This window comes from Xiphias gladius, chromosome 20 (assembly GCF_016859285.1).
Source record: "Xiphias gladius isolate SHS-SW01 ecotype Sanya breed wild chromosome 20, ASM1685928v1, whole genome shotgun sequence".
Taxonomy (NCBI): Eukaryota; Metazoa; Chordata; class Actinopteri; order Istiophoriformes; family Xiphiidae; genus Xiphias; species Xiphias gladius.
Genome location: NC_053419.1, coordinates 17,191,779 through 17,212,681, shown reverse-complemented (window position 1 = coordinate 17,212,681; position 20,903 = coordinate 17,191,779). Strand labels below are relative to the sequence as shown.

At 41.9% G+C, this 20,903-nt stretch overlaps 2 protein-coding genes across 9 annotated transcripts in view; one reads left to right on the top strand and one right to left on the bottom strand.

Moving 5' to 3' along the window:
• ptpn13 (protein tyrosine phosphatase non-receptor type 13) overlaps nucleotides 1-8,282 on the bottom strand; it is a 47,190-nt gene extending 38,908 nt beyond the window's left edge. For 7 of the 8 annotated variants that reach the window (XM_040158156.1, XM_040158147.1, XM_040158150.1 and 4 more), the window contains exons 1-2: nucleotides 7,346-7,709; nucleotides 1,179-1,298 (exon numbers count right to left, since the gene is read on the bottom strand). In XM_040158156.1, the coding sequence (XP_040014090.1) occupies nucleotides 1,179-1,293 (115 nt within the window). In that variant the 5' untranslated portion in view covers nucleotides 1,294-1,298; nucleotides 7,346-7,709. Of the gene's footprint in view, nucleotides 1-1,178; nucleotides 1,299-7,345; nucleotides 7,710-8,182 lie in introns of those variants that run through there. The other variant, XM_040158148.1, reaches the window with a different exon arrangement.
• A 5,471-nt stretch (nucleotides 8,283-13,753) lies between these two features.
• Nucleotides 13,754-20,903, top strand: part of mapk10 (mitogen-activated protein kinase 10) — a 32,787-nt gene continuing 25,637 nt past the window's right edge. The window contains exon 1 of the mRNA XM_040158157.1: nucleotides 13,754-13,833. Within this exon, the coding sequence (XP_040014091.1) occupies nucleotides 13,831-13,833 (3 nt within the window). The 5' untranslated portion in view covers nucleotides 13,754-13,830. The remainder of the gene's footprint in view (nucleotides 13,834-20,903) is intronic.

The following is a 20,903-nucleotide window of genomic DNA, read 5'->3' as shown; positions in this document are numbered from 1 at the left end:
TGGAAGTTGAGGTCAGGCTGGTTTATTCAGAAACACACAGCCAGATCTTGGTCACTGCTTCATGGAAATTCACAAGTACAGTTTAGATGGCACATTTAATGCCAACACAATCAGGTGCACTAGAGTTTTGTACGAGACTGGGCACCATCTTAGCCTTTAAACAACACTTAGTGCTCTGCAGTCCCTGCTGAATCACCTCCTGCCCAATGTCTCCAGAGTTAAGCCTGCCTTAGTCACCTGTTGTTGTTTTCTTTAGTTACAAAGACGCTCTGTCATAGGACAACTTTATCTCTTTCTACCTTCAAGGACAACCATAGACGCATGCACAAATGACTCACAAGAATGATTAAAACACAAAAAACAAAACTGCACAGTGTACAATCATACGATTGATGCTGGACCAGTTAGAAACAAGCTGGCAACTCAATGACCGCACTGGGCAGCTGTGGCTCAGGAGGTAGAGCAGGTCGTCCACTTACCGGAAGGTCGCTGGTTTAATCCCCGGCTCTTCCATTCTGCATGTCGAAGTGTCCCTGGGCAAGATACTGAGCCCCAAATTGCCCCCGATGTATTATCGGGGTGTGTGTGTGTGTGTGTGTGTGTGTGTGTGTGTGTGTGTGTGTGTGTGTGTGTGTGTGTATAAAGCACTGAATGTATAGAAAATAGAGAGCTGTATGAATGTGTGTGTGAATGGGTGAATGTGGTAGTAGTGTAAAAACGCATTACGTGGTTGATAAGACTAGAAAAGTGCTATATAGGTGCAGTTCATTTAGCATTGAATGTTTTTAGATTTACTGATACTAACCTGAGAGTCGGAGTATGACGGAATCTTTAAATTAAACTTATTTAAAAACCAATCTATAAAGCAACAACATTAACAATTCATTTTGGAGAAAGACATTGAGCAGTCCCATTAATTTGTCATACCAAATGGCACCTGCAATTCATGGGATCTGGACACCAGATGATTCCTATTCAGCCCATTCATTAAAAAAACAAAAGAAAACAAAAAAAACAATGTGGATGTAATTATGGAGAAGGTTGTTTAAAAATAGGACACTAAGGACATAAGAAAGTACTTTATGTAAGAGAGACAAATTAATGTGAACTGTGTTTTGTGTGTATATACACTCTTTTCTAAGAAACATCTTTGCTGACTTGATTCCACATGTTCATACCTTTGTGAAAGAGTTCTTGGAGGCTCTCTGCACTCTGGCTGAGCACTGCCCAGACCTCCTCCTCCTGGAGAGGACCTCCTCGAACCTCCAAGGCTTCTGCCAGAGACACGTGCATCTTCCCTGTGCACACAGAGAAACAGATTTACAACAGAAAATGAACACACACAAATAAATAAATAAGATATAACCATAAAATGGCACATGCTTTCTTTCCTGTTATATGATAGAAGGTTCTGGTACAAGGTTAAATCAGCAAATCTTTGTCAGCAATCAAAATTCTCTGTTAAAATTATTATTGAAAATAAAATGATTACCTTTTTTTTTTATTTTTTTTTTTTTTTATAAATATAGTTGACAATTAGTCTAATCCTGTAAGAATCCTGGCTGGCCTGACAGTCTAAGATGACAGAAAATAAGTCCACTACACACTACATTAATACAATAACCCCAAGCATTGTATTCAACACTAGTTCTGATCAACATGTTGTGCTTCCTCCTGCCTTTGAGCAAACTCCCACATATTCTAAATGTAAGAGGTCTTATCATCGTCTGCATTTGAGGAGGAGTGCAAGCACATGATGCGCGCATGGACACACAGACACAGATCCTGCTTTACTTGAGTTACATTCAACAAAATGGCAATGTATTACTCTGAGCCTCCACCAGCGTTTTGAGAGTTAAGACAACAGCTTCAAACTGGTGGACACTAATATAGAAAAGCATTGGTGCGATTTTAAAGCTCATTGCTGCTGCATACTTAAGTAATGGTGTTCTTCTGTTTACTAATTACGTATCATAATACCAATTACCGGGTCAAGCCCAAGCTAGGTAGTTTGTGTTGCCTTCTGGACAGCAGTGATACAGCAAATTCAGCTTTTGGTGTAGAATATATGTAAATATATAAAGAAATATCACACAACAGTACATCTACAGTACTTAACATGGATTTAGACTACACACATGCCACAACATGCTATGCCTAAGGGAGAAACTTTGGATTGACTCGTGTGACCCACAGACTAGCTGTCTAACATGATTTGATTTCACTATTATTTTAACCTTTTAATATGAAGTCACAAAAGATAAGACATCTGTTTTTAGGTTTTGGCATCTTTCTCAGCTGTAACTGTCTACAAACTAACCAAGCAGTCCAAATTCAATGAGGATTTGTGGGTTTAGAATGTCACCTAACAGCTGAGAGTCAGCTTTACGGGGGCCTGAATGAAAGAAATGATACGTGTACAGTTCATCTCCGATCTATCACTGTTTCTCCCTTAACACCAGCTCCTTTGCTGCAGAGTCAATGTTGTCTAATCTCCACAATCCACCCAGGTTATGATGCAAATGTGAGCAAAACAGAAAGCCCCAGTTTCTATTATTACTATTAGTAACTGAGCAGATACTATTTGTGCCTAAGGTACATAGCACCTGCATACAATAGCTTCAGGTGCTAGAAGTGTGTGTGTGTGTGTGTGTGTGTGGGGGGGGTTCAAAAGAGTACTGTATTCATGTGTTGGTGCAGAGAAAAGCTTAAGGGTAAGGGTGGCTCTAGCTTTGCACAAGACAATAAATATTTCTTAGCAGTGACTTGTGTTGATGTCAAGGTGTAACGTGGAACAACACTCTTCATTTGATAGTACTGCCATAGCTTTGTTTTGACTACACTTAGCAATGTCAGCAAAAACAGGTGAAACTCGACGATGCAAATATCATTTCGCAACAGCAGAGTATGATGTATCTTCAACCAAAGTGTATTATATTTTATATTTCACAATAGTCCACCAAGCAGATGGACATATAAAATCATTTGGACATTTAATCATCATGGAAACCTGCTTTCAAGATTCAAGATTTACATGTTTTATTTGTCTCATTCAATATGTGCAGTGAAATGCAGCTTAACAGACTCTTGAGGCTGTGCAATAAAAGTGTGTACCAGATTTGCCCTGATTTGTAGGTGGATGATGCCATTTTTATATCAAAATTGCAAATTTGCAAATATGCAGGGAAATGCAAAACAAGTAAGGACAGCGTGCTAGACAAGTAGTGGGTGGGAAAGAAGCAAAAAAAAAGAAAAAACAAAAAAAAACAAAAAACCCAGACAAATAACAAAAAACAAACGCAGTCTTTGGAGGAGCAACAGCTCGATTATCACTTCCCTGGAGAAGAAAGTTAACATGCTTTAACAACTTCAGAACAAGAGACCTGTGTTCTCTGAATAGGACAATTCAAGCTAAGATTAATAGTCTTAGAGTGTGTAATATAACAATTGAAGTCTATCAGTCTTCTCTTCTCTATACTCTGCCTAAAGACAAAAAAAAGTTGTTACTCAGTTTCACCTTTTGTTGTGGTTTCACTGCCCGAGCAGATCTGATTTTGCACCAAATCTAAAACCCATGAGACGCTTTTTGAAGTGGCCCGAGTCGCTTCAGAAATAACCTTTACTTACTGTAGGATTTTGTATGATAATACTGTTGTAATGCTGGGAAACCTACTGATAGTGGTAGCCTTTGATTGTTCCTCCACTTTTTCTGCCTCTAAATACCTCAAAAACTCAGCACAATTTCCCAATACGTCACGAAATATGACACTAACAGACAGTCATGATACAATATAAAAAGAAGCTATGTTTTTGGCCAAAAACCCCTGAAACTAATGAAAAATAATAGTTTTCCCTCTGATTCCTTGACTGAAAACAAATCCATATTTTCCAGGTTGACAGCTTTTCTGATGTTTTGAACTTTCGCAGTCTATTTTTCACTTTTTTTCCCCCACAGAGTTAGACAAACCACATTAAACAGCACAGAGTATATTTGGACTTGGCAGATCACAGCTCTTACTCAGGATTTTGTAAATCAAAAACTTTAAGCCCATGACACAAAAACAAAGCAAATAAAATCCCGGCAAGAAATGATGCATACCTTCTATGCAAGATCAACAAAACATCAGTCATGCCTGGGATGGGAACCAGAGTATACGAGACCACATTGGATCATTGTTCATTTTCTATAGAACAAGTGTCCTTAAAAAAACCTTTAGGCAATCTTTTGAAGCACATTTTTCTCCAACTTTTCAAAGTAAAACCAAATCACAAAGCGTGATTCCATAGAGCTTTGCAGGTTTACAAATTTGACTAAGAAACAAAATGGAGCCTAACAGCAACAGTGCCCGTGCCTAATGTGTCAGATGAGATTTGGCTGTGTTCTGTGATACTGTGATATTGCTATACTGAAGTTTTGCTAAAAGTGATGCATCTGTGGCTTTGTTTAACGGGCTTGGACCATTCCTGAGGCCTCATCTGGCTATATTGTTGATATATTTCATTGATTGACACAAGTGCAAATTTCACAGTTGATATCACAGGAACACAACAAGACTGAATGCGCCTGTATACTGAAACAGAAGTGCTTGTCGGATGGTAAGACAATGTTTGAACCCCCTTTCGCACACCTTTCCAACAATGGAATTGAGGAGGGACAAACCGACAATCAGGTCCCGGCCCAGGTGTGTGGAGGTGAGAAAGTAAACAAGGTTTGAACTTATCTTTCAAGCTCTCTTCAGTGAAAAGTCAGGGTATCCCTGAAGTCAGTGGGATATATCATCTAGGAACCATAAATCTCTGTACCGAATTTTGTGACAAGCCATCTAATAGTTGTTGGGATATTCAAAAGGGTAAGGGAAAAATTTGACCTGCTGGTGGCAGAACATGAAAATCTCCATAAACGTCATTGTAACAAATTTCACGGCAATCCATCCAATAGCGGTTGAGCTATTTCAGTCTGGACCAAAGTGGCTGACCGGCCCACAGACTGACACTGCCAATGCTAAAGCCATGCTGCTAGTGTGGTTCTAGTGCAGTGTGAGCGAATATTTACTGAAACTAACACGTGAAACAACATCCTCTCTGTGAATCTGAGTTTGGAGAAGAGAGTTAATGAGTAAGCATGTCACAGGCCTAATTTTTTATGCAGGAATGCAGGTTAACCATTCTGGTCAATGGGAGGCGTGAAGTGTAAGGCAAGTGGGTTACTACCCATCTTGCTCATTACCCATGAGAATGGGGAGAGCGGGTGCTGTGAAGACTGATTGTTTTGTGGCCCTTGTTATTTCAACAGAGACCTACAGTGGAATGTTTTTTATCCGCACTGAGGCTGCTGTGCAGGCCAGCTCCTCTCTCATTGGACTGTGGTCCTACTCATTATTGAGGGGGCTTAGGAGGCAGCGGCCCAAAACAGCGAGAACAGACAGCCTTCACCACTTCAGCGCCTTATTCTCTTTCCCCTTTTCAAACAGTGGGGATGTTTGTTCCCAGGTATTCCAATGTATTCCCGGACCATAACTAGAAAGAAAAAAACCTAAACAAGGCTTACGCTGCCGCTGCTGGTATGTGTATGAAAGTCTTGGGCACAGTCACAAGGATTTTGAAGAAAACAATCCTGAATACGTGATAGCGTACTTTACTCTGCAGTTAGATTAAGCTTTTCCTTTCCTCCCACCTCCCTGTCCGTGACAAAGCTTCAACCCATGAAATGGATTTGAAAACCCATACCGAAAAGGTAGAAATAATTTCAATTTCTGCTGCTTTCTTTCATGGCTCATCCCTCTGCATTTGCCAGGAACAAAAAGATTTGAAAAATATGCACATCTTTCTCTCTAAAACTTTTCTTTTATCCTATATCTCTTGAAAACCTGAGTAGCTGCACTTTCGAAGCAATCACCCATAAAAGAACAGATTCCACTTCTATTCCCAAAAGCATAACTCATAACATAAGATATGAGAAGGAATTTGTTCATATCCTCCAAACATCAGAACTGTGGTCTGAGTTGGCAAACACATTTGGAACAGAAGCTGGTGAGAATAGGAACTCTGTGCCAACATTGAGGTGAAAATCTTCCTGAAATCATTTGTGCCAGGAAAATTCAACAACAAACTCTGAGTGAACCTCTATTCCCAGAATAAAATAAATAAAAAGGGAACTAAATGGGAAAACCCAGTGGCTGGTTTTCATTAACTGTACCCTACTTACAACTGAGGCAATTTGCCAAAACGCTTTTCCAGATTATTTTACCATGACTAAACACAGTTTTCAATGGACACAAGAATGGCCATTACATCACTGAAACTGGTACCTTCCAGTTATGGTTTAGCTCTGTCTAACTAACCAGTAAGCCACCGTGGATGTTGGTGTTCTGTATTTCAGCACTGCCGGGGTCAGGACCAGCCAGAAAGGAGAGCCATGACTATTCCATGGTTATCAGCCCAGCTCTGGACCGACAGCCCTCACTTCTCATTTTGGTCTCGACCTCATCCGCTCCATTTCTGTTAATCACAGGGTTGCTATGAGTACCGTGACATGCAGAGCACGGTTTTGCAAAAACCTCACTCGCACTCCAACTCCAAACCCCCAACCCCCAGCACACAAACCCAACCCACCGGCTATTTTTCCTATGATGATGCTCACACCATCTCCATCAATGCCACTTTAGATGGGAACGTTCATCTTGCTCAATCGCACAGCCTCACCACTTTCTTCTTTGGGCTTGAATGACACATATTCAAAACCCTCATGACCTCTGGCTTTGGGTTAACGTTACTACTTTTCTATGGCAATGAAGGGGGGAGGGGGTACAAGCTGACTCCTCGCAACCCCCCATAAAACCTTCAGGCTGTGCCGACACTTTGTGCCTCTAAAAAGGGCTACAATCATGTTGGTCAGAATTACACAAAATAGTGCAGGTGGATGAACTTGAAAGCACTTAGCTGGCTAGACACCATGTTATTTTTGTAGAGGTGTCTCCTACCTCCTAACTAACAGTTACTGGTGTGGTTAAAGGTGACCCATAGCAGACATCAGTAGGAGCTGTATTGTTGTGAGGTTAATACAAAATATAGCAGTGTTTCCAAGTAAATATAAAAAGACGGTGTGCTCGCCTGAAAGTCGCTAGCTCAAACCCGTATCAAGGGGTTTTTGTTTTTGTTTTTTTAACATAAAAGAAGCATCGGCGTTTTAGCCTCGCCACAACCGACATAATTCCTCAGTTTTCCCGGTGAGAGTTGCACACAACGGTTACACTAAAGTTAGCTACAAAAACCACAAAGTTTATTTCCCTCAGTTTTTTTTTTGTTTGTTTGTTTTTTTTTTTTGAGTAGTTATTAAGAAACTTACCGGACAAAAAGAGCTTAAAAAGTCACTCGAGAGGGAAATGTTCGTACTCCGGCGAGGCTATGGGTGCGCACACAAACGGGACCAGACGCCATCCCATCCACAAAGCAACATCTTGGATAGTACACGGCGAGCCAGGCGGGCAGGCAACAGGTTTACCTTTCCACGGCGTATTCAGCTATGAAAATCCACACTGCAGGTATTGTTCTCCAAGCCTCCGCAGCTTGAAAAAAATAAAAAACAAAGAACCAAACCAAAAAAAAAAAATAATAATTAAAAAAAAAAACAAATCTCTTCTTCGGAAACTGCTTAGAAGTCGTGTTTCACGGCCACTACACAGCGTTGAGCTTTCCCCCAGCGCAGCCAAGTTACCATTACTGCCGGGGAGCGGAATAACCCCTCCCTTAGCCTAGCTAGCGTGGGCCGGCTGGGAGTAACCAGACACCTTACTATGGCCGTCCATTGGCTCCCGGCTCGGCGGCTGTCATTTAACCGTTTCTATGGCAACACACGCACAACCGGGGAGTAAAATGCACAGTGGGCTGGGACTGCGGAGGGAGAATCTGGCTCGTTAAATGTTTTTTTCTGCATAGCCCTCCAAGGTTTGCATAGGCCACAAAAAAAAAAAAAAAAAAAAAAAAAAAACCCTCCCACCCCCACACACACACACACACACACACACACACACCACCAGGTACAGACGTGGGTGTAAATTACACCAAATTTGCAACTCGACAGACAAGCTGTGTTTTTTTTTGCTGTTTTTTTCCCCCCTCTGAATGATACACAAATGAATGTAATCCAATAGCCTATAATTCAGAGGCTGATGATAATCAGCACCTCTAAGCAGTGCAGAAGATACGGAATGCCCTCAAGGTGTGTGTATCATGCGATGTCTCCTGCACCCCGGGAGTGTGTGGAGGGAGCGGAGGCCTTTCAGACTCAGTGGAAAAAGAAAAAAAAAAAATCAAGCATGGGCTTTATTTGGTTTTTCTGTGTCCCGCGACATCAAAGTTGTCCGAGAATCTCCTACACTGTCCGGAAGCAATTCACTGTTGAGTACTTCCTTCCTAGGGTGCACTTCAAAGCTGCCCCGTTCACGGTCTGTCTTGCGCCACCCAGTGGCTGTTGGTCATGAGCGCACGCCGCCTGGGTGTAAATGGTGGGCTTCGGTGAAAGGGCCGTCCCTTGCCTGCCAGCGCCTGCCGGTGCTAAAAAAGCGTGATTGCTATCTCCAGCGGTGGGCCGGCGTGATAAGACTCGATTGCTGGATCAACACTGGTCTTATCTTTAGATGGAGAGAGCTGATATCCACGTTCTTCAGCGTTTCAGAAGCTGATGCCATCACGTGAAATGTCTGATGCATGGTGTTGTGATAAGCATAAAACCTTTAGGATGTAATGATATAATTTTGGGGATATATTTCAAAATATAACAGCCATTTCTTGCAACGATTATACTATTTGAATACCAATCTAACCGCCAGATCCTATAGGTAGCAATAGGAATTTTTGCAATTAGACACATGTAAGAACCTGTCATACTTTTATACCCATACCAGCTTGTTCATCCCAAAAATAGTTTTAGGAGTTCTTAGTAAGTAATATGGAACAAATTATGATCATTTTATTTATTTTTTTAACTTTATTTTTATTGCATCAACTCAAGAACACACAAAAGAACACCACGCAGACGCAGAACGGCTGATGTTGTTGGCAAGTAGTCAGAAATAAAGAAACAAATTAAGTAAACTGAATGCTTTTAATGGCTTAACTACATTCTTCATAAATACTCCGGTTATCAGTTGCAGCTTTGATGTGTTCTTCTCCACAAAAACAAACTTAATCCTTTCTCTGCACCACACAATATTTGGAGATTGCAGCTCTTTTGCTACTGAAAGCAAAAATCATCAATGGACAACCTTAAACAGCATTTGATATATTCTCAAGTAGGTCCTTTTAATAAAAAGTGCTAGGCTCAGAGTCAAATTTGTAGTCAGAATCCACTTCATCTCTTTTTGAACATTTTGCCAATGCTTGAAAGATCTGGGCCGTTCCAAAACATATGGGTAAAGTACCCCACCAAGCCACAGTCCCCCCCAACATAAATCAGAATTATGATCATCTTTGAAGCACCACAAAAAAAACCCCCCAAAAAATCAGAACTTAAAGAACATTACAGAAAATGTTCAAATTACATTTTTAAGTACAGATAGAGTGTGTTTTACTCTTTCTCTCCCCCTGCAAAGCAGGTTATTTTTGACTCACTTGGTTCTAATGTTAATGTAAAAGAATTAAGATTTTTTTTTGAGCAGTGGGTTAAGTCTGTTAATTACTGTAACGAAACATTATCCCATGCCGGGCCCTGAGGTACTGGTGCCCCATGCCCCTGGTATGTCACCTGCACCCGTTCTTCATTGTAAATAGTACATTTGCATTGACAGGTACAATTTCAGTGCCACCTCGTTAGAAAGCAAATGATACAATTTTTGACTGTTAGGACCATATTTGTGTGTTTCTTTCGACCTTCTTCTAATCACAGACTTTAATGTTTCACTAAGGGCCAAGAAAAAAATCTTGTTATGGCTGTTGTACAATGGTTTAATATCCCAGAAAATGGGACATTTTTAATTATATCCCTGTCGTTTCCTTTTAGAAATATTAAGAGTTTAGACTTCATTTAAACTAGGTTCTCAATTGGATTTCTGCCATACGCTTAACAAGTGAAATGTAGCTACAGACTTTAACATGCGGCAGCCTGAAATAACCACTTTTGTGTCTTAACGTCATCTGAGTGATCTGTGACTAAAACGTTCATTAACTCCTGTCTAAATACCGCCTCTCCTAATGTACCAAATCTCTCATGAAGCACTGGGTGATCGGATAAAATGCTGAATGAATATTCCTGTTAGAGACAAATACCTCCACTGATGGGCCTATTAGAGACTGTGCATTGCAGGTAGTGATTGAGCTGTATCCCAGTGCACTATAAATACAGGTTGAAAGGTTAGTTCTTGCTTCAAACAAGAAATCGGAGAAGAATAACAATACTATTATTGTTTAAACAACTGCCTCCTCATTTTACAGCTCATGCCATTTTCAAGAAAAGGAGGAGCAGAAGAAGTTGAGTCACGGGATGGTTGTAGGCCCTGTCCATGTGTGTGTGAGTTGCCCTGAACTTTTACCAGGGTTTGTTTGGGCACATTTTCGCATTGGTCATAGTCCGCGTGGTAGCTATGATCTGCTGTTATGAAAGTGGGTCATGTTTAAAGTATTGTCTGCAGTTTTTTTTTTTTTTCCCCACTTCTGGCAGCCTGGAAAAGTTATAAAACTGCTGCCAAAATGATCTGTTAACGCTGTGTCACCTTTGACTCCATAGCCTTTAATCTCTATACGTGAGGCATAGGCAGAGAGGCCCCATTAGGAGACTGACAGGGGTAACGGGGTCTTGATAACTAATGTCTCACAAAGTGCAACCAAGGAGATCTGAATTTGGAATTTCTTCTTCCTTCTATTTCTGTCAGCGCTGTCCTTAATACCCTCTCATCAAGGCGCCTCAAGGGCAATTTGCAGTCAAGACTTGAAAGAGTGGATCTGCCTGTTCTGATAGTCTCAGAAATGTGGGGCACCTGGTACTGTAGGTTGAAGGCATGTGGTTTGCTGACTGGTGAGTTTAGCCCTTGGGTCCAGCTGGAGAGCATTAAAAAACTTTCCTGGAGCTCTTTTCTTTTCACGGGCATTGAAAGTTCCTTGGTCTGCCAAAAGTTTAAAAAAAAAAACAAAACATATAACAAAAAAGCTTGCCACATCTGGCAATAAAGTGTCGGGGAACTATCAGAAATGAACGTACACTTATGATAAAGCTCAATTGAGCATCTCTGGTGGGCATATATTTAAATCCCCAAGCTTTTCTCAGGCCTGTGCCCTACCCTAAGCATCCAAATCAGTCTAACCTAGGTGTATAAAAAGCTTATTTGGATGTGCGTATGTCTGGTCCAAGCAGGCCTCTCCGCCTGAATTTAACCCCGGGCCTGTCAGGTGATCTTGGAACGACAGGAACCTCTGGCTTTGATTCCTCGTTCAGGTTGCCCTCTGGAGCTGCTGAGTATTAATCTTTCTGTCCTGTCTTTTGCCTTCGCAGTACACGTTTGTGTGGGCTTGAGGGAACCCCTGGTGGACGGTACTTTGCTGTCACTTTTTTTCTACTCGGTCGGGAGCTGTGTCAGGGTACAACGTAACCCCCTTTTGCGCCAGCCTGGTGAGAGTCGCTACCAGCCTTTTACCGTAACAAACATGTGTGGCACGCAGTCGCCTAGATGGTCAGAGAAAAAGAGAGATAGACTCAAGCACAGACTGCAGCGGCCGGAGATGGAACAGGCTGAAATGCATAGCAAAATTATTTCTATTACCTCTCACTGCAGTTGAGGTCATATTCATCTTCTAATGAAACTGAGGTCAGGACATCTCTCATTGTCAGCACTTAGACAATTAAAATTTTCTCCTCCTTTTGGGCCTTTCCTCAGATATAAACGATAATATCAGTGATGTTTTAAATCAGTGTATTGTCATTGTATCTACGTGATGGAGTGGGAAAAACACTCCCTCTCTGCCCGCGGCTCTGACCTTCATACACTGATACCGAGAGATTTTTCCCTGGCGTGTTGGGTTGCAACTGCCCTGCCAATGATGCTATCTATATCACATCAATAAATAATACATTCGTGTTACCAGTGTTGTGGTGGTATTTGTAAAAGTGGTGCTCAGTTTTGAATAAATGCAAAGAAAAGCTCCGGTAAAGTGAATGTACACTAAATATGGCCCACCTGCTCAACACCAAACAGCAGACAAACAAAGTAGGCAACTAGCTGGTGAGAAAAGAAAAAACTTTTAGCAAGGTGAACGCTTGAAAAGAGCATATATGTCAGGTTCCTCTTCTTCAAGTGGTCAAAAGAAAAATCTGTTAAAGCAGCTTTAAATTTGAGATTGCGGCTGCAGCTTTGAAAAACAATTTCCAAATAATACTGTGTATTCAGAGCAGGCAACTACACTACACAACTATACAGATGTGACCCAAGGCTTTAAGAGTTAATCCAGACACATTTACAGATGGGATGGATGATGCCAAAACAATTTGATCCCTTTTCTACTGAACACTGAAGGCTATTTTTTAAAGGTATTTTTATTTTATGCAAAAACGTAGATTAAGAAGGAGGAATAATAGTAGTGTGCCAGGATAGTAAAAGTAAAAAAATAAGTAAATAAAATAAATCAGAAGGTTCAGCAGTTATATTATAGCCTAAAATATGCATTTATTAAGTGTCTTCCATTTTCTGAAAATTTCAGCCTAGGTTTTGTTTGTAAAAATGATCTTTAGGGATATGAAATTTCCCCACATGGACAAAATATTGTTATGTTGATATTGTTTTTGTTCTGAATTGCAGAGAATAGAAGACTACTACTAATAATAAAAACAAACAGCACTTCTTTAAAATAACAATGAATAATTAATATAAAGGTTGAAAATAACATGTGGAAACATTTTTCAAAAAAAGAAAAAGGGGTTATGGTTTGTTTTTCATTCTCTTCTCTTTTGTCATTGTTTCCTTTCCTTTTATTTTCTTTATTTTACATTCACATTGCCTTGCCTTGTTTCACCATCACATCCAGAGAAGCAGTAAATACTTTCGATGCCTCTTCTTCTTCTTATTTTTTTTTTATTTTATTTTTGTTAAACAAAGTTCGCTGGATAGCTCTGATGCTATAGGCTAGATTAGTCGGGGGATGAGGGATGTGGGCAGCTCAGAGGGACAAGCCCGACCGATGGGACACCGGGACCCCATCCTCTCATTGAGCCATACGGTCGCACTGGCGGGACGGTACGGGATGGGATCAGGGAGGGATGCTCCTAAACGCCCCTCCCATCCGGAGAGAGAGCCTCCATGTGATCCCTACCTCTCTCTCTCTCTCTCTCTCTCTCTCGCTGCTCGGGTCTTGACGTCAGACGTGCTCCTGTTCGGTTGCCATGGAAACATATTTCCCTATACCCCCTTCCTCTTCCCTCCCTCTCCTCTCCTCTCTCTCTCTCTCTCTCTCTCTCTCTCTCTCTCTCTCTCTCTCTCTCTCTCTCTCGGCTCTGGTGGGTCCACAATGTTACAGCCAGCATCTTGCAGCACAATGGTTGCAAGGTGGTGAGCTGGGGGAAGAGTGATTCAGCATCAGCAAAACCTCGGTTCCGTCCACCTCTGCTTTTTTTTTTTTTTTTTTTTCTTTCCTCATCGCCTTTTTGTTTTGGCCCCCACCGACACTCCCCCCCCCACCACCACCCTCCCGTCCCCCCCCAGCCACCCCCCCCACCACCACCACCACCACATTCGCCATCTTTATGAGCGTTTAAATTAGGGCCTTCAGCTATTGTCGCCGCACTGTTTCCCGTCGGGATGTTTTGAAAAGGACTGTCACCGGACTGGGATCGTCATCAGCTGGCACGGAATGGTAAGGCCGGGTGGGCTTTTTTTTTTGTGTAATGTGTGGATGCGGTGCTGCCTGGAGGGTGGAGTGATGAATATTGATTGGAAGGGAAGGTTAATGAAGTCCACTAGCGATGCCTCGGTGGGAAAGGGACAGCGATTAAACAAACAAACAAAACAAAACAAAAAAAACCCGACAACAACTCTTTGTTGATTCACATTCGCCGCCGTTTTCTGACAACAAGCGGCGCCGTGCCGGGATTCGCATTATGGCGTTGGTCCTGACCCGATATAACGTTTCCATCCGCGCTCCGTCTCCATCCGTACATGCATCCTGCGACTGGCTAAAATGTCACGGAGTTTAACCATCAGCGGGCTGTCGTCCGGGCTCCCTCTCTCTGTTGTTCAACATTTTCGAGCCGTTCGACCGGGCGGCTATCTCTGCGATCCATGTCCGCACACCCTCGCCAGTCCTAGGGCGAACGAACACACTTGACTCCCGCGAAGCACATTGTGGATCATTTGGCCGGGAGTGCGTGCGGATGATGGATGAAGGGCGCTCTTCAAAAACACAAGCCTCACACGGGCTACATACTCTAGGCCTACATGCAGAGTTTTTTTTTTTTTTTTTTTTTTTTTGTCCCTCCTCCCCTCTCAAAAGTCAGCTGCGCACCTTGTGCATTATGCAGACCGTCACTACTTCACCAGGGATATGGGACCAGCTTCGGATCCATCCTAAGTGCTAGAAAAAGAGGAGAGCCCCTTTTTCTCAGGCCAACTGTCTGAATTAATGGCAATTTACTGAGGGATAAGGTTGTTATTCCCAGCGGAGGTTTTGACACTGAGGCCATAAATGTTTGTGGTGTACGTTGAGGTGAAGTTGGGGTGATTTTGTAGAGGGCTTTGTCATTAAAAACGGAACTCAAAGCGACCATAATGCAGAGGGGATGGGATGTTGCTCGCCCTAATGTGGGCTACATTCTGTGTGGGACGCATTGGATTAGAAGAGATGAAGCTACAGAGGAAGGTAATTTGTCTAAATCTGCTTTGTTTCGGCCGGTCGTCTGCACATTGCTTATTCCTAACACATTTCTTTAGACTGTCAACGCACCTTGTCTATTACAGTGATTGCACAGGCAGTGAGTATACGCAAGTGTTAGGAATGCATCACACTGAGCTTTCAGGTATTTAAGAGCACAAACAGCTGGATTTTTTATGTTTTTGTACTTTCAAATTTCTCATTTTTTCCACATACATGTGTGGTACATGCCCCACGGTCATGGACTAATTACTGGCGCTGCGCCTGTGGGGTTAGTGGAGGTTTAAAGGTGTCACAACAAACTCTCCATGTTGAAGACAGAAAAAGAGAGAGGTTTAGTGCTGTGACCTTGGGTGCTGAATTATTCAGGAGCAGGCTTCCATGCTTGTGAAAGTACTGCAGGGAACATGCTTAACAATTAAACAAAGCTTTTTATGGGTGTTTCTGCAGCAGCCGAAGAGAGTGAAATCTCTCTTTTCAATACAAAAAAAAAAAAAAAAAAAAATGGCTTCATGCTGCTTCTCGTCATCCTCTTCATCATCACCAGCGTGTGAGGCCAATGAGGAGCCTTGAATGGCTCTTAACAGTGGCTTCAGCATTATAAAACTGTTTCGTTTGAGGTAGTAGCCACTGCAGGTTTACACAGACTGATAATCACTGATATTGATTTTTGGGTACGCAGCTTGTTTATCCGATGGAAAATCATCAATGGAAATAGCCACCAGCAGACTGATGTTATGTTGCAGTAGATGATGCCTGCATTGTAATTCCATTTTGTTTCACGGACTTAGGAGCATCGATGTACTAATCCTATGTTTTGCGATTAAATAAGGCAGAGTATTAAGAGGAGATAACGGTGGAATTACAGGCACGACCAATCAGCAAAGTTAGGAAGTAGGGCTGCAACTAACGCTTATTTTTGTTATCGATTAATCTGCTGATAACTTCCCCGATTAATTAATCACTTTCGTTTTGGTCTGTAACATGTCACAAAGTAGTGGAGAATGCTAATCCAGCTTTCCCAGAGTCCAAGGTGACATCTTCAAATGTTTTGTTTTGACGAACCAACAGTCCAAAAAACCAAAGATTCAGCTTACAGTGGTGGAAAACAGAGAAAATCGACAAATCCTCACAATAAAAAAATGAATTATAGGGGAATATTGGGCATTTTTGCTTGATCATTAATCAGTTATTAGAATAGTTGCAGATTTATATTCTGATGATTGACTAATCAATTAATCGACTCACTGTTTCAGCTCTAAAAGGAACATACAAATGTGGATTTAATGACAAATTATAGGAATTATGTGTATTTGAATATGATAGAGGTAAATGGGTTAACTTGAAAGGAATGGTCTACAGGAGTTTAATGAACTCTTGTATACATTCATAACGATATGAACTATCATGGAAATGTAATTGCCACCTGTGTTTTCAGAAGGATTGGAGCATAGCCAAACAATGTCAAATAAATGCTAGTCCAGTTCAGGATAGCTGGTAAGAAGGTTTATAGAGGCTGAATGTGCGAAGTTCACGAACAGATCTTTTCCAAAACCATCCTCGCTGAACATCAATTACTTTACTATTTTCTCCTCAGTCTTTTTCGGGGGCCATTCTGCCATGGTTCTTATAATTATATGGAAGGTCAATGTCATCGTTAGAAAAGGATGAATTAATGAGGAACACGGGCATAGTCTGTCATCACCCAACGGCCTGAGTTTCACTCTTTGCTGTGTATTGCCGTGGTCTTAATAGTCCGTACTCTTCATGTAGCAGTGGCAGCTCAGATTAATGAACTCAGATGAATTCAACTCGACAGTTGTGTCAACTAAGCAAGGTGGAGAAAAAAAAAAGATTCAAAAAATTATTTGGTTAAGAAAGAGGTTGTATGAGATAAATACATGTATGTTAGTGTGAGAAGATAGATCACCCCGCATCATTTTAGATGAAGGCGTGCTACTAGTTTGTACATAGTAAAATAAGGCGGGAACCAGTGACAGTAGGATGGGACATCTTAAGTATGACCGCTGGGTGATGTGTTTGCATGAGCAGGAGTGTGTCTCTCTTTATCGTTTATGTACTATTTGGTCCACATTTTCATATCAACATTAACAAGCTTACCAGAAGAAAGAGAAACAGGTACACCAAGTTGAGTTTTATTTACCTCACCTGATGTTGATCAAAATGTGCAACTTAGTGCGTTTTATGATCATAACTGCTGGCAATAAATTAACCACAATTATTATTACTGTACTCGACAGTTAATGTTTTAATATATTGCCTGACCTCATTTAGAACTTGAAAGAACTGAAAGCAGCGTGCAGGGGAAATGCTACAGTCTTATTCTATTTGATTCAACCCTTTTCTTAATAAATAAAATTAAAGTCTCACTGCATGAAAGTTTATTCCCCCGGGCTGCATGCAGTATTGCTTACCGCTACAGACAAACCGAGAAATGTGCCTGCAGAGTGAGATGCACAGTTACAAAATTGGATTTGATCTGACAAATATGCGGTTTTTATTTGCTTTCAGAGACAGCTGAGGGCAAGAGTTTAAGCTGCGTTAGGTTCAGTCCCAATCTCCTGGCAGCACATCTGTAAAGAGAATTAAGCGTCGCCAAAGGTCAGACATTGTAGCAACTGTGACGCCATCAATGGATTTTTAGAGGGGGGCATTAATTCCCGAATAATGACAATGCTAAAAACCTGCCATATACTGTATCACCAGATTTTCTCTCAATGCACTCTCATTAAAGATTGGCGTTATTAAATGCTGCTAAAGCCAGAGTTACATGCCATGGTATCATGTGGGCAGGTATGGTTAGCAGAAATCTGTCTTTCAATTTGTTATTAGGATGCACATATAAGTGTTTTGGGCATATGAAAATAATAATGCATCAAGTGCCAGGTGTGATCAAATTTATTGAGGAAAAAAATCCATACTTCTGCAGGAGTGTTCTGCTTTAGAGAGCATTATCCACCGTAACCATGGCATCAAAAAAGCCCTGCGATCATGTAAGACTAAATATTTTTATCATCTCATGTGTTAAGAGTATCCAGGAGGTCGTTAGTTGTTTTAGTCGAGTGCTCCAGTCTTGCCCTCTTCCTCCAAATGTGTTTCAGGCTCTGTAAGAAAAGCTCTGAATCAGATGGATGTGCTCCTGCACCTGCCAAAGCTGTACTTGTTGTTACCCTGCAGCTTATCAGAAAACTGCAGTGCAAGCAGGTTTTCAGCTAACATGTCTGTTGTTTACTTAAAGTGATTCAGGGGATGTGATCGAGAACTGGTTGGGAGACAACGGACGAGAGCCAGAGACGGAGAGGATAAGTGTATTTCAGCTCTAAAGAAACAAATCAATAGATGTCAGTGAACATTCAGATTCTCACAACCTGTGGATGAGCTCAGGAGTCAGCGCTGTCTTGTTTTTCCCTGGCTGGGCCTGCAGTTTGAAGTGCTTCGCTTCCCCTCCCCTGAGCCCAAAAAGGGAGGCTGTTCTGCACTTGGCTCAGGCTGCACAGTAAAGGCAAGGCTGCATACTGCAGGAGAGGCTGAGGCTGCTGAACCAAGCACTGACAATGGAGCGCCCAGGGAGGGGGAGGGGAGACGGTTGCAGCGAGGCTGGGAGCCTTCGGAGCAGGAATGGTGGGAGCGAGGGAGGGACAAAAGGGAGGCAGGAAAGGGAGAGCGCAGGCTCTCATCAGAGTTGAGGATGGAGAGAGGAAGGAAGATGTGCAAGAGTGTTGTGGTGCGCATTCTGTGACATTCACAAACAGTGGTGAGCGGAGAGGAAGCAAAAATGGATACGACAGGAAAAAATAACACTGGTGTGTATGGACATCTGGAGAGACACGTTGTGCTTTATCATTACCCCTCTAGCGCTGTAGCAGTCCATGAACCTTTTTAATGCAGACATGTAACGTTGCCTGTAACTCAATTTAAAATCTATGCGGCTGTACTGAGCAAGGATTACAGCTAACTGAGAAACACATGAGACTGACATGTTTCCCCGTGTATACTGTACTGCGGTCTAGGCTTAGTCAGAAACAAATGCATACCGAAAACAGAGCGGATAAAGGGACTTATTATCTATTTAAAATACCTGCTGCTGTAACATCATTGCCACACGTCGGCTTATTATCTAGAGCGAAACAATTCCCCAGCACTCCAGGTAAAATGATAGAATGTTTCCTTTTTGACGTATTTCACCGCTAATGTTTCTATGAAATTTATTTTGCACTCACCTTTCAGACATGGGACCTGTTTGGTAGATATTGTCATGGCACGTCCCCTGGCTGCACTTCTGCAACCAGTAATGAAATGGACCCTCATGACACACGGGAAATATCTCATGTCTTTTATTAATAGTGTGCAGTTTTTGAAGCTTACGATGAAGAAAAGCTTGATGAATGTGCCCATACACTTGCTGTTCCACCGCTGACAAAGCTCTCTCCTTTGCCCTAAGCCTTTCATGTCAGATGTTATTAATAGATTGGATAATGAACATTGCTGTAGTATTACAGTTTGCTACATTACCTATCCATACATCACGATAGTCATATTTTTTTTGTGTTTCTGCTGCTCACACTTACAGTCATGACTTTGTTAGGTAGCGTGTCCGGCATAGTTAAGTATTTATATGGGTGGTTTGCATTTTATGGAGGGGTCTGTTGCTTCTGTTGAAGTCACACTGTGGTTGACCTATAGTAATATGGTTATTCAGGCGTAGGGCTTCGTTGTGTGAAAATATACCAGAAACCTTTTCTGAATACAGAGATGATAGACGATGCCGTCGCATATTTAGGATTCTGTTATATTTTATGACCCCTGCTTTGATATTTGGGAAGAGATTTGTTATCATCCTTAAGGGATGGAGATAAAATATTTTCCTGGTGTGTCATAGCAGGAAAACCACAGGTGGAACAAATAACAATGGTAGTGGCTGCATCCCATTTAGGTTCCCTGGTATTCTGCGTGCTCACTCAGTTGTATGTCTTACTGGAACACTTAAAAATTGAACAATGAATATTATTAATGACAGTACACCTGTGCTTTACCTGCTATGAAAGTCAAAATGTCCGCTGTGAAAAAGGTCTAAAGAAGTCCACTGTCTCTGGCACATGCACTTAAACTGAATGCAGCCATTGTTAATGATATTTGGAGAATGTCCCCTCCCCTGTAAAAATCTACCCCGGAGGTCGTCTGTGACAGCAGCTTATTGCAATCCATAGTTACATTTTATAGTAGGGCGACCTCTAGTGGCCATAAGAGTTTGGGGTGGATGGATGGGTCGACAAAACACAGGACTTTCTTACAGAAGGCCGCTGTTCATTTCCCCTGTGATACTAAAAATCAACATTTCTTTTATCCATGACCGTTTGACAACCTTAACCATGTGTTTATTCTTGCACCCATGACAACGGAGGTCCTCTAACCTTAAGCAGGCTTAGCCTCAACCTAATTTTAAAACTCAAACCACAGACCTTTCCTTAACCTAACCAAGCAGTTTTTGTGCCTAAACCTAACCAAACCATGACTATTCCACAGCCGTAACTGCGCTTATTATTGTTACCATGATGACGAAGGCTGGAGGACTTGTTGGTTGTTAGGTACACCTGTTTTTGACCAATCAAAATGCCCAGTGTCTAAACACATGCATGTTCACCTTTGGCCGATCATTTTCCTTGACCTTTTGGCCGCTTCTCTGAGGCTGCGTTTACATCATATTGTTCAGACCGTAATCACGAGCAGCTGGGCGGAGGAACCTTCCACGTCAGCCTCAGAGACTGGTTAACACCTTGGCTGCCAGGTGAGTGCAATAGAGTAGCAGGAAAAACAGAAAACCCAAAGTGTCCTGGATTCGGAGTACCGGGATTAAGAGCTCCTGCTGTAAAATGGGACCCTGCCTCCCAAGTACGCAGACTGATCATTGGTTTGCCTGAGGCGTTGTTGTGCCCGTGGGGGCGAATGTAACAGAATGCCCAGGATCCAAATAACAAGGACCAGCCCCAACTGCAGATCACACATGCATGTAAACATGCCAGCACAAATCAGCGTCA